At 51.5% G+C, this 12,541-nt stretch overlaps 1 protein-coding gene across 1 annotated transcript; it reads right to left on the bottom strand.

Moving 5' to 3' along the window:
- Window positions 1-582: 582 nt before the first annotated feature.
- On the bottom strand, window positions 583-12,081 carry CES3 (carboxylesterase 3). Its single transcript, XM_044922058.1, is given in 16 exon segments — window positions 583-778; window positions 883-961; window positions 1,111-1,206; window positions 1,209-1,259; window positions 1,893-2,040; window positions 3,069-3,149; window positions 8,192-8,329; window positions 8,688-8,789; window positions 9,328-9,368; window positions 9,371-9,431; window positions 9,532-9,685; window positions 10,173-10,324; window positions 10,491-10,561; window positions 10,564-10,619; window positions 10,723-10,927; window positions 12,000-12,081. Coding segments are annotated over 16 exon segments (1,713 nt in total).
- Between the last annotated feature and the right edge of the window lie 460 nt (window positions 12,082-12,541).

Below are 12,541 nucleotides of genomic sequence, written 5' to 3'. Positions count from 1 at the left end.
TCTACTCCAGGACTGCCTTGTCCATCCACCCTCCTGGCTAAGGAGGACATCTGTGCCAGACCGAGCATAGGTTTGGTGGCTGAAGAGCCTGGGTTCGTGTCCAGCAGCCATGGTTCCCCGGCTCTCTGTCTTTTACTCACTCATCAAACATCCCTGACTCCAGGTCCTGCCCAACCCTTGTGTGGGAGATGCAGAGTGGGGTCAGGCTGACTGCCACTCTCAGAGAGGTGAGAGAGACACAGACAAAGACAGTGCTAGCCTGGAGTGGGCTATGCTGTAATGGATGCAGACTCAGGCCCAGAGAAGGCAGGGAAGGCTTCTTGGAGGAGGGGGGGTCCCCTGGGGAGCTTGAAGAGTGAGCTGGGACTGGCCATGAAGCAAGGGGAAAAGGCACTTCAGGAAGAGGGAGGAGTTTGTACAAAGGCCCCTGCAGAAGGAAGGAGGCGGCATTTCAACAGAGCACAGTGCCAGTCATAGAGGGGCTGGTTCCTTAAGGGACATGTCTATATATCAGCTTGGTTGAAGTCAAAGTTTCTTAGCAGCGGGAGAAAGAAGCTGCTTTGCTGGGACTCTGCCCCCGCCCTAGGGCTCCTCCTGGGCCTTCTTGCCCTTCCGCATCTGCCGCCACTGGCCGATCTTGGCCAGAAGCCTCTCTGCCTAGAACTGCATTTGGGCTTCTCTCAGCTTCTGGCCAATTTGTGGTGTCAGGCCGATTTCCAGTTATTGCTCCAACTGGTTGAAGGGGGGCCACGGAGGCAGCCTCTCCCCATTGGGGTCCCTGGGTGGGAGGAATGAATGAAGGCTAAGGCCTCCCGCGTTGTCCCCTGGGGGAAGATCTAAGTCATCGAGGCCCAAAGTCACGTGTGCTGGCTTGTCATTCACCCTGTCCGGGCAAACTTGGTCCTCTGAGCCACCATGGTGAGACTCAGCTGCTTCTCCTCCTCTGTAGCTTCTGGAAAGGCTAGGGAAGGAACAGACCTGGATCAGAGTCAGGTGGGTCCTGGAGAGAACCCAAGGGTTCCCTGCACTGACGAGACGTGTGTGCCTACAAGCCCCAGCTTAGCCCGTTGGAGCCTGCAGCCCAAGGATCGCCTGTCTCTGTGTCCTCACCCGGCAGGGAGCTCTCGTCCGTGAGGAAAGGACCCCTGAACATGAAGGCTATCTCAGCCCCATGGTCAGCCCTCACCCACTCAGGCTTGATCTCGTGAAAGAACTGGGTTGATGCTGGAACTCATAGAAAAAGACGGGGACTCCAGAATCTGTGGAGAGAGGGCTGCCTCAGGGTTAGGTACCGTCAGCCTGATCGCAGGCCCGGCTCATAGTAACTCCAATCCCAGTAATGATACTGATGATGACAATATCATTATCAGCAAGCGCTTCCTGAGCACCCGCTGGCTGCCGCACACCATTCCACGTGCTTTCTGCGTCACCGCTCATTTCACCCTCCTGACAACAGACGAATTAGAGTCTGTTACTGTCGCCATTTTACAAATGAGGAAACTGAGGTACAGAGGGGATAGGCATCTTGCTCAAGGTCACGAAGAAAGGAGCTTGGAGTTGTTTGAGGGCTATGTCAGGGACTAGCCACCAGGCTTGGAGGAAGCAAGACTTTTCTCCCAGGAGAAGTGCTGAACGTGGGAAAAATCACTCATGATTCAAATGAATCCCTGAGAATTGGTGATGAGCCCTGCTGGGTGACCTTTGATGAGTCACTGCACCTCTCTGAGCCTTGGTTTACTCGCCCGCAGAGTGACCTGCCAGAGTCCCATCTGCATCCCAGAGAGGAAGCGGGGTGTGGAGGCAGTGGCAGGGTGTGGGTCATGTCGCCTGTGATAACCCAGCTCCTGGTCCAAAATGGAAAGGGTGGGGCAGGTGACCAGGGATAGATTCACCTCGGAGGTTTCTAGAGAAATTCAAGGAGGATAAGATAATGGTGATGTCAGCCAGAATGTCCTGGAAGGCATTGCGTTTGATTTCTGTGTTGGAACTGCTGCCTAGGTATTCATCTATAATGCTGGGCATCACCTCAGGGGGCACATCCTGGGTCAGGAGGCCAGACTCACGCCCACTCAGGTTCCGGAAGCCCCAGGAGACCCTCCCAAGAAGCCCCACACCCACCAGCATGGCCTCTTTCATATCCCAAGACTCATGTGCCCAGAACTCCTCCCTCCCTTGGGGGTTCTAGATAGTGTCTGGGCAGGATCAGGTCAGGTCTGGAGCCAGAATGCCAGCTCTGCGATTGCTGCTTGGCTGTGTGATCTCAGCTAGGTTGCTGAGCCTCCATGAAAATTAGTTCCTGCCTGGCAGGGTTGTTTGGCAGCCTACATGAAGTTCCTAGCTAAGGGTTCTGGTCTTGAGGGATTGCCCGGTTGAAGTTAACCAGGAAGTTAGTGAAAGAACAAATCATGGGGGCTCCCCCAGAGCTCCAGAGAACAGTAATGAGGTTGTATGAATGGGGAGGGCTCTAGGGGGTTCCAAAGTAGGGAGGGAAATATGCATAGATTGAGCACCCTCTGAATACTAACTCCCAGTAGACTTTTCAAATACAGCACCCATCATTTACAGATGAAGAAATGGGCTCAACGGCTAACTGTGGACAAGTGACCAGGGTTGGGTTTGGACTTCGGGTCCAACTGGCTCCACATCTGACAGGATGATCTTAACAGCTGAAGCTCTGGGATCAGACAGACCTGGCGGAAGTTCTCCCTCTGCCCTGGAACCTTGGTTTCCTCATCTGTAAAATGGAGATGATGAAAATTTCTATTTCACAGGGTTATAATGAGGATTGAAGGAGATGAATGCCTGTCCTAGGGCTCAGCACAGTCTCTGGCACATAGTATGGGCTCATTAGGGGGCAGTCTATGATGACAATGATGATCTTCCTTTGGGAACCACACTGACTCATGTGCAAGAGGATTTCTAGGTGGAACTAAAAGTCAGCAGTTGAACCAAGGGGTTTGGCAGTGTGGGGGTAGCTGTGGGGGATGGAGGGTAAGAGGAAGAGGAGGGTGCCCTACTACTCTGGATAGGATACCCACCGGACTACCTCTTCCTCCCTTTTGACTCACCATACTGGCCAAGTAGGGTTTCACCATGGCCAATATATCCTCTGTGCTCATCTGTTGCACCTTATCCAGGAAACCCCAGCCCTGTGGGGACATCAAGGTCCTCTTGTAACAGCCTTATCATCGCCACCCCCTACTCGCAACCATGAGCAGACAAGTGTTCACGGCCCGGTGAACGGAGCCAAGTGTGACCAGGTGCTGTAGGAGGGCCCACAGGGGAAGTTAAAATGCTGTCTTTATTTTTTTTTATTTTATTTTTTCAAAGGGCACGGTTTTTGTTTGTTTTTTTTTTAAGCTTTTATTTATTTATTTGACAGAGAGAGACACAGCGAGAGAGGGAACACAAGCAGGGGGAGTGGGAGAGGGAGAAGCAGGCTTCCCGCCGAGCAGGGAGCCTGATGCGGGGCTCGATCCCAGGACCCTGGGATCACGACCTGAGCCGAAGGCAGACGCTTAACCGACTGAGCCACCGAGGCGCTCTGACAAAATTTCATTTTAAAGACAGCATTTTGGGGCGCCTGGGTGGCTCAGTCGTTAAGCGACTGCCTTCGGCTCAGGTCGTGATCCCAGGGTCCTGGGATCGAGCCCCGCATCAGGCTCCCTGCTCGGCGGGAAGCCTGCTTCTCCCTCTCCCACTCCCCCTGCTTGTGTTCCCTCTCTCGCTGTGTCTCTCTCTGTCAAATAAATAAAATCTTTTTAAAAAAATAAATAAGATAAAATGAAATGTTGTCTTTATATGTTACAGTTTTAAGGGCATAGTCTCTGGGTTCAAATCCCAGCTCTGCCACTTTCTAGGTGCATGACCTGGGCCTATTACTTAAATTCTCTGTGTCTCAGTTTCTTAATCTGTGAAACAGAAATGACAATAACCTGCCTCATAGGATTATGAAGACCGAAGTAGCAAATACAAGGACCCTGACATTCAGTAAACACTGTGGAAACATTAGCTATTGAAGTTAGTTTCATGGCTACAAGGCTGTTTGTTAATCTTTGTGAAAACAGGAAGAGAAAACCCACAAATGAGTGAACTCAACGAGTGTATACCTAAAGGGGGATGTTAATTGCACTAAAAAATAAAGGACTAAACTAAAGGCCACAGTAGCTAAAGGTGCAAATGTCTTAAAAATGATGGTCTACAAGAACAATAGACCAAAATCAGTTGTGTTTCTACACACCAGCAGTGAACATCTGAAGATCATGTGCAGAAAACAATTTGATTTACAATAGCATCAAAAACAAAATACTTAAGAATCCACTTCATTAACAAAGTGCAAGATTTGTACATTGAAAACTCAAAAACATAATTGAGGGAAATTAAAGAGGACCTATGTAAATGGAGAGACATCCTATGTTCGTGGGTTGAAAGACTTCATCTTGTTAAGATGGCGATACTTCCTAAACTTATCTATAGATTCAGCGTGATCCCTATCCAAATCTCAGCCACTTTTTTTTTTTTGGCAGAAATTGACAAGCTGATCAGAATTCATATGGAAATTCAAGGGACCCAGAATAACCAGAACAATTGTTATGGACTGATTTGTATCTCCACAAAAGGGTATGTACAGTCATGACCCCCAGGACTGCAGAATGTGACTTTATTTAGAGATAGGGCCTTTAGAGAGGTAGTCAAGTTAAGAGGATTACAAAGGTAATCATTAGGGTGGGCCCTAGTCCAATATGACTAGTGTCCTTGTAAAAAGGGACAAACCGGACACAGAGATGGATGGTACAGAAGGAAGACAATGTAAAGACTGAGGGAGAATGCTATCCATAAGCCAAGGAATGCCTGAAGCTACCAGAAACTAGAGAAGAGGCATGGATTCTCTCTTACAGTACTCAGAAGGAACCAGTCCAGCTAACACCTTGATTTCAGATTTCTAGCCTCTAAAATTGTGAGGCAATTGATTTCTATTGTTTAAGCCCCCCCACCTTGTAGTCCTTTGTTATGACAACCCTAGCAAAGTAATGCAGCAATCTTGAAAAAGAAGAACAAAGTTGAAGGACTTATACTTCCCCATTTCAAAACTTACTACAAAACTGTAGTAATCAGGATAGTGTGGTATTGGCATATGGGTAGACATATAAATTAATGGAACAGAAGTGAGAGTCCAGAAATAAACCCTTACATTTATGGTCAATGATTTTCAGTAGGGGCACCAAAACAATTCAATAAGGAAAGAAAGGTTATTTAAACAAATGATTCAGGAACAGCTGGATAACCACATGCAAAAGAATCCCTAACTTAAACCATGTACAGAATTAACTTCAAATGAATCAGACCTAAATATAAGAGCTAAAACTATAAAATTCTTTGGGAAAAACATAGAGGTAAATCTGGGTGACTTTGGATTAAGCAATCACTTCTTAGATATTACTCCAAAAGCACAAGCAACAAAAGAGAAAATAAATCAGACGTCATCAACATGAAAGTGTTTTTTTTAAAGATTTTATTTATTTATTTGAGAGAGAGAGAGAGAGAGAGCACAAGAGAGGGGAGGGTCAGAGGGAGAAGCAGAATAGGGAGCCTGATGCGGGACTAGATCCTGGGACTCCAGGATCATATCCTGAGAGCCACCTCGGCACCCCAAAATGAAAGTTTTTTGTGTTGTAAAGGATACCATAACAAAGTGAAAAGACAACCCACGGAATGGCAAAAAAGATTTGCAAATCATATATCTGATAAGGGATTTGTATCTACAATAAATGAAAAACTCTTACAATTCAACCATAAAAAGACAATGCAATTTTAAAACGGGCAAAAGACTTTGAAAGACATTTCTCCAAAGAAGATATAAAAATGGCCAATAATCACATACAAAGATGCTCAAGTCATTAGAGAAATGCAAATCAAAACCACAATGAGATACCACTTCACACCCACTAGGATGACTATAATCAAAATGAGAGCTAATGAGTGTTGGCGAGGATGTGGAGTAATTGTAATCCTCATACATTGCTGGTGGGAATGTGAAATGGTGCAGCCACTTTGGAAAACAGGCAGTTCCTCAAATAATTAAACAGAGTTACTATAGGACCCAGCAATTCCACTCCTAGGTATATAACCAAGAGAAGTTAAAACATATACTTGTACATGAATGTTCAGAGTAGGATTACCCATAATATCCAAAGAGGTAGAAACAACCCAAATATCTCTGAACTGATGAATGGATAAACAAATTGTACTGTTATCTATACAAGGCACTATTCAGTCATAAAAAAGAAGGAAGCACTGATATATGCTCCAACATAGATGAGCCTTGGAAACATCCTATTGGATGAAAGAGGTCAGACAAAAGAACCCCACACATTGTAGGATTCTACTTATTTGAAATGTCTAGGAGGTACCTGGCTGGCTCAGCTGGTGGAGCATGTGACTCTTGATCTCGGGGTTGTGAGTCTGAGCCCCACTTTGGGTGTAGAGATCGCTTGAAATGTCTAGAACAGGCAAATCCACAGATCTGACAGAAAGTACATTAGTGGTTGCCAGGGGCTGGGAGAAGGCGGGATGGGAAGTGACTGCTAACAGGTACGCGCTGCATTTTAGGGTGATGCAAATGTTCTGGAATAAGATAGTGGTGATGGTTGCACAACTTTGTGGATATGCTGAAACCCACTGAATTACACGCTTTTTAAAAGGGTAAATTTTATGGTATGTAAATTACATCTCAATAAAGTTGATATTTTAAAAATTATGGTCTGCGAATGCCGGTAAAGTTGTAATAAAACCTGTAGACTCAAGTTGCTGGCCGCAGTTTAAATCGGCACAGCAATTTCACAAAGTGCTATGCGAGCGGCAATGTGTAAGAGGTGGAGAGGTCTCCATAAGATGTATGGATTACTTTCCATAAATAATGCTTCCACCATGGACATTTAGTAAACATCTAGTCGGCTTAGCAATGTACGGTTGTGCCCATTTGGATGACAGGGGGAGTAAAGAGAATGCCTGCACCGGCGAGGAGGTGAGCAGCCCCCTGAGCCACCCAATTCCTGAGAAACATCCTTGGCTACAAAGTCCCAGGCACAGCATTCTGCACCAGGCAGGCTTGCCTGGGTCTTGGGAGCCAGCCAGGTTGGCTCTTCCTCACCGTTCAATTCATGGCTCTCAGTTGATAGTGTGGGGCCAAGGCTGCCTGCCACTGTTTCCTCTTAATGCTCTCTTCTGCCATTACACACACCTCCCCCCCCGCACACACACACACATACTGCATACACACACCTGGCCTGGAAACTTCTACAAGCTTTTTCCTTGAATGTCAAGATTGCATGAGCCTGTCATCCAACAAAAACCCAAATGTCCTTCCTGGAGAGCTATTCCAAAGGAAGAAATCAAAGGACAAAATCTATGGATGTGCAGAGGTTCACTGCCCTATTAGCTTCGGTCGTAAAAACTAGAAAGTACCCAAGTGTGGAAGTTAAGGAATATTATGATGGGACCCTCCCTTTGTGGAAGGTTTTGCAGTCATTAAAGTCAATCACCGTGGGGCGCCTGGGTGGCTCAGTCGTTAAGCGTCTGCCTTTGGCTCAGGTCGTGATCCCAGGGTCCTGGGATCGAGCCCCGCATCGGGCTCCCTGCTCTGCGGGAAGCCTGCTTCTCCCTCTCCCACTCCGCCTGCTTGTGTTGCCTCTCTCGCTGTGTCTCTCTCTGTCAAACAAATAAATAAAATCTTTAAAAAAAAATTTAAAAAAAGTCAATCACCGTGAAGATGGGTAGAAGAAGGAGAATGATAGGAAAGATGCTCAGAAGGAAAGCATGATGTTAACGCTTTGTGTGGGGAGTTCTGTGCACCTGCAAGGGACTGGAAGGCACTTGGGCCATGATGTTTAGGCACAGAGTCTTACTAACCAGTCTCATAGAGTTTGATGTATAAACCAGACACCAAGGCGAGAATATGCTGTGAATCAGTAACTGCCCAGAAGGCTACTTTGTGCAAAAGCTTGGTCTCCAAGCTTTTGCTTTGGGAAAATTAAGCTGGGTAACCTTAAGCAAGTCCCATAAACCTCTCTGAGCTTTACTTTCTCACCTATCAAATGGGAGTGTCAGCTCATAGGTTGCGGTGATGATGTTGGGGTGGCAGAGGATTGGCTAGGGCAGGGCCTTAAAAGCACAAGAGCCAGAGGACACTCACCCTGGGGATGAGCCAGCCAAACTCGTGATTGTTGACACCCACGAGGAAGGGCACAGAGTGGAAGTGCCTGTCCCTCAAGAGTTCCATGGGGCTCTTGGGAAAGAAGGTGCCATCAACAGTGTAGGAAGCCGTAGTGTTCTGCAGGAGAAAGCAAGGCACGGGTCTTTCCAGTCAGGCCCATGCCTTAAAAGATGGCATGCGGGGGTCCCCCGGCTGCGTGCCTGGGTGGCTGAGCCTTAGAGGGGATAGAGGTCACCAGGGTTGGAGGACCAGGAGCAGTAGGGAGACCAGGCAATGGATACTTCCAAGCAGACCTCTTTCCTAGAAGAGCTGGCCCTGCATTCATGCTCCCAGGCCTGCTTGGGCCCTCCATTCCTTCCCCTCAGGGGTGGCTGCCCCAACGCCCACCCCAGACTGCTGATTGCTTCTCTGCTCCCACAGGAGCTGGACGGACCCCTCTGCGCCATTGCCTGCCACCGCCCCCTGAGAGGTAGGCATACCAACTTCATGTTAAGGATCTGCTCTTTGCCGTCTGCCGAAGGCACTGAAACATCTCAGCCGAAGAGGCAGAGCTGCAGCCCAGGGAGTCCGCGAAGCTCTGGGGACAGACAAGAGCCTGGCCTCTCCCTCACCCATCCACCCCCACCTTCCAGCCCTCTGCCTCCCACACACAACGGGTGTATCTGTGGGAAAGACGGGGCAGTGATGTCAGAGATGGGGTCTCGGGACTGGCCAGAGACCTGCCGCCAACCCTGAGAAGGCTTCTTTGCCCACCAGCTTGGGTGGTCCCCAGGCACCCCGTGTGTCCCCCATTACATCATACCGTCATTATTTGTGCGGGTAGTGGAGTCCCCTTTACCGCTCTGAGAACAGTGTCATTATCTAGTTAACCATATTCCCAGAGCCAGCGGGCTCGGTCAAGTTTTGCAGAGTGAGTTAAGGAAATGAGACAGGGTTCAGAGAGGAGGGATTCCAGCACGGCCAGTGTGGCGGGGAGGGGACGACAGGGGCTGCTGAGGCCTGAGCCAGGCTGGGGAGTCAGCTCCCTACTGGTGACACCCTCTGGGACTTCATGGCAAGCAAAGGGTGGGCTGTGGCCAGCGCACGTGGGGTGAGAGAGGCAAAGAAATGCAGACCAGAGCCAGGACCCTTGGGTTAGGATCCATTAACGTTGGCATGTGACGATCCCACTCTGAGCTATGGCCCTGTAGAAGAGCCCTGCAGCCAGCGGGGACAGGACCTGGGTGCCGTGTTGAGGACAGGGGGCTGTCAGGGGAGGGCAGAAATGCTGGGCGGTCTGGGGCCACGGGAGATACTCTTGCCAGCCTGTGGAGACTCACCAGGGCAGAGACGATGCAGGCGCCAACCGAAGCACCTAAGATGGTGACAGAGTTGAGGTCATCTCCAAAGGGGGAGATGTTCCCCTGCACGCAGTTCAAAGCAGCCACCGCATCTAGGAAGCCCCAGTTGCCAGGCGCATGCTCATCCCCAGTGCTAGGGGGCAGGGGGGAGGCAGTGGTTAGCGGAGGCGGCGGGGCTTTTCCTCAGCCTTGGCCGATTTGCTCCGAACCAGCCGCCGGGACGGCAGACCCTTCCCCTTTCCCCAGGTCTGGCCTGGCTCTGAGGCATGCTTCGTAGCCCCCTGCCCAGCACGTGGTGTGGGGTGCCTAGCTGGGGGGCCAGCCAGAGCTTAGTGCTCCTTGGCCCCGCCCCTTGCTGGGATCCAGGCCCCAGACCAGCAGTCAACAGTTCCCGTCCAAAGGACCAAGTTCTCTGTATGCTTCTGGCTTCGGGAGAGCCCCTTCCCCAGAGGGGAGCGACGGGGAGCCTCCTTCTCTGCCCCGGACGGCATTCGGGAAGGGTCCTTTGCTCTCCAGCCACCCTGCTTGCCTGAGAAATCTGCATTCAAGCTCTGGACCCCTACCCTAGTTCCCCAATTGCCCTCACAAGCTGGCCTCTCCCAGTGCCAGCAAAGCCCTACCCCAGGCTGGCCACCTCACCTGGGAAGCCAAGGAACCCCAGGCGGTGCTGGACGGTGACCACTACCACATCTCCGTAGGCAGCGAGGGCTGACCCGTCTTGGCAGGTGGCAGCACCCGCCACCAGAGTGCCTCCATGGATCCACAGCATGACCTGCAGGGAGGCCATGGGGCAGTGACCCCCAGCTCCTGGGACACCAGCTGCCCTCCCATCAACCCAGGGTATTCTTGGGACCCCTGAGGCGGTATGAGAACGGGGCTGGGGAGGGGACAGGCCAGGCAGAGCCGGATGTGCAGACAGGGCCCTCGGAGCTGCACACCGGCCGCCTGGCCCCTGCAGGGGCCTCAGCGGGGCTGTAGCTGTTGAGGATCAGGCCGTCCTCTGAAACAGGTGCTTTCCATTCAACACAGATCTGCTGTTGTCCATTCTCTCCAGATCCTGCAGACACCTGTGGCCGGGGATGTGCCCAAGGGCCAGGGGGTCAGCCCACCAGCCCCGCCATCTAGATCCCTGCAACCTACCAGCTTGTCCACTTCCAAGGGGCTACTCACATCGCGGGGGCATTGCTGGTATCCCCCACACCCTCCTAGGACTGCGCTGGGCGCGCGGCTGAGAATCGGCCAGGCCCCAGAGGTGCCTGCGCGAACGGGAGGCCCAGGAAGACATTCACCAGGCGGTCTGTGCCCCTCATGGCCACCTGCCGGCCTCGCACGCGGCCCAGGGGGGTGTCCACTTTAGGCTGTGTGACCTCAGGCCCTGTGGGCAGGACAGAGGGCCAGCGAATGAGTTTGCAGCCTCCACAGGTGATGGTGGGGGGCCGGGCAAATGGACTCACTACACAGTGGTTCTTGGAGCACCTACTCTGTGAGCCCTGTTCTGAGCACTTTGCACACAGCACCGTGACTAACCTTCCCAGCAAGCCCGGGAGATGGGCCCTATGATGACCCCCCACTCTCTCCTCCCCCTCGCAGGTCTGCCACTCTCCTCTGGGCCAAACCAATCCCCTGAGGGTGAACTAGGTTCTCCTGGGACCCACAGACCTGTCGTGGGGCTTTGGGCCTTGGGCTAGCCATTCACCCTCAGATTTCTCATCTGCTAAATTAAGTGTAATAACCATGTCTTTTCGTTTTCTTTATTTTGACACCTTGCAGACTCTGGAGGGACTGCGGGTTCCAGGGCTGGCCAGTCCTTAGAGATAGTAAACAACTCACTGAAAGGTGTCTTTCAGATGCGAACCAACCAATCCAGAGCCTGTGCCTCCAGCCACCTTCTCTGGGCTTCTCAGATTCCCCACCACTAACCACCTGCCCTAATCACCCCAGGGCCAGATACCAGATAATGAGGGACCGCCCCAGAACCCACTGAGAACATTGGAATTAGCCAATCCAGAACCTGCTTAGCCCCCTGGCCGCTTCTTTCTGCAAACAATAAAGGTTCTTGCCCACGGTTTCCCCTCCCCTGCTCTGCCTCCTGACTGACCCGTGCTTCCCAGCACGCCGCTTGTTTCTAGGACCTGGAAGGAAACCTTTCGTGACCCTCCCTTCTGTGTCTGTGTCTTGCTGATTAATCAAATCCTGGGTGCCCTGAAAACATAAGGACAATCATGTCCTCTGGCAGGCCTGCTCTGGAGACCACACATGACCACAGTGGCAGAGACCCAGCCCAGAGAGGATGCACACAGCCCCTGGCATTTCTTGGAACTGAGGGCTTCTTCCCTGAGCAGGCTGTCCACCCCTCCCCGTCCCTGCCTCCCTCTTGCGCCTTCCACCCAAGTCCTCCCAGCAACCCTGAAGCTCCCCCCTCTGCAGGCTAAGCTGGCATGTCTTACCAGTGGCTGAAGCAGGGAATGCCAGGAGCAGACAGGGCACCAACAGCTGGACCCTGGACCCACTTCTTAACACTGTCCCCATGCTCCTCACAACTAACTGGGGGCAGAAGTGGTGGAAGGTATAAGAAGGCCCTGCCCTTTGGCACAACCAATCTCTAAAGGGTTATGTTATAAAAACCTCAGTGGCCCTACGCATCTGGCTGGTGGCCAGCCCTAAGACCCAGTACCCAGGTGGGGCAAGGAGGGCTCAGAGAGTGCACTGCAGGGGCGTGGGTGATGCGATATTTCGTGAGGGGGGCGGGAAGGGGCAGGCAGGCAGGGGGGAAGGGTAAGAGTCTGGGCTTTGGAGCTCTGCAGCCCTGGGCTCAAATTCCAGCTCTCCTGGTTCAGTGAGCTCCACCAGACCCTGTGCGCTCATTACAAGAGACACACGCCACTGATCTGAGGGAGTGGTGGCCAGTGACTGGGCTGAAGTTCCGAGGGAGCCCATGGCTCAGGGCAGAGCTGGTGTCCAGTCCTGCTGGCCAAGGGGGTGCCTGAGC

Source organism: Neomonachus schauinslandi, chromosome 16 (genome assembly GCF_002201575.2).
Source record: "Neomonachus schauinslandi chromosome 16, ASM220157v2, whole genome shotgun sequence".
In the NCBI taxonomy this organism is placed as follows: domain Eukaryota; kingdom Metazoa; phylum Chordata; class Mammalia; order Carnivora; family Phocidae; genus Neomonachus; species Neomonachus schauinslandi.
The sequence above is the reverse complement of the archived record's forward strand: the minus strand, read 5'-3'. Positions and strand labels throughout refer to the sequence as shown.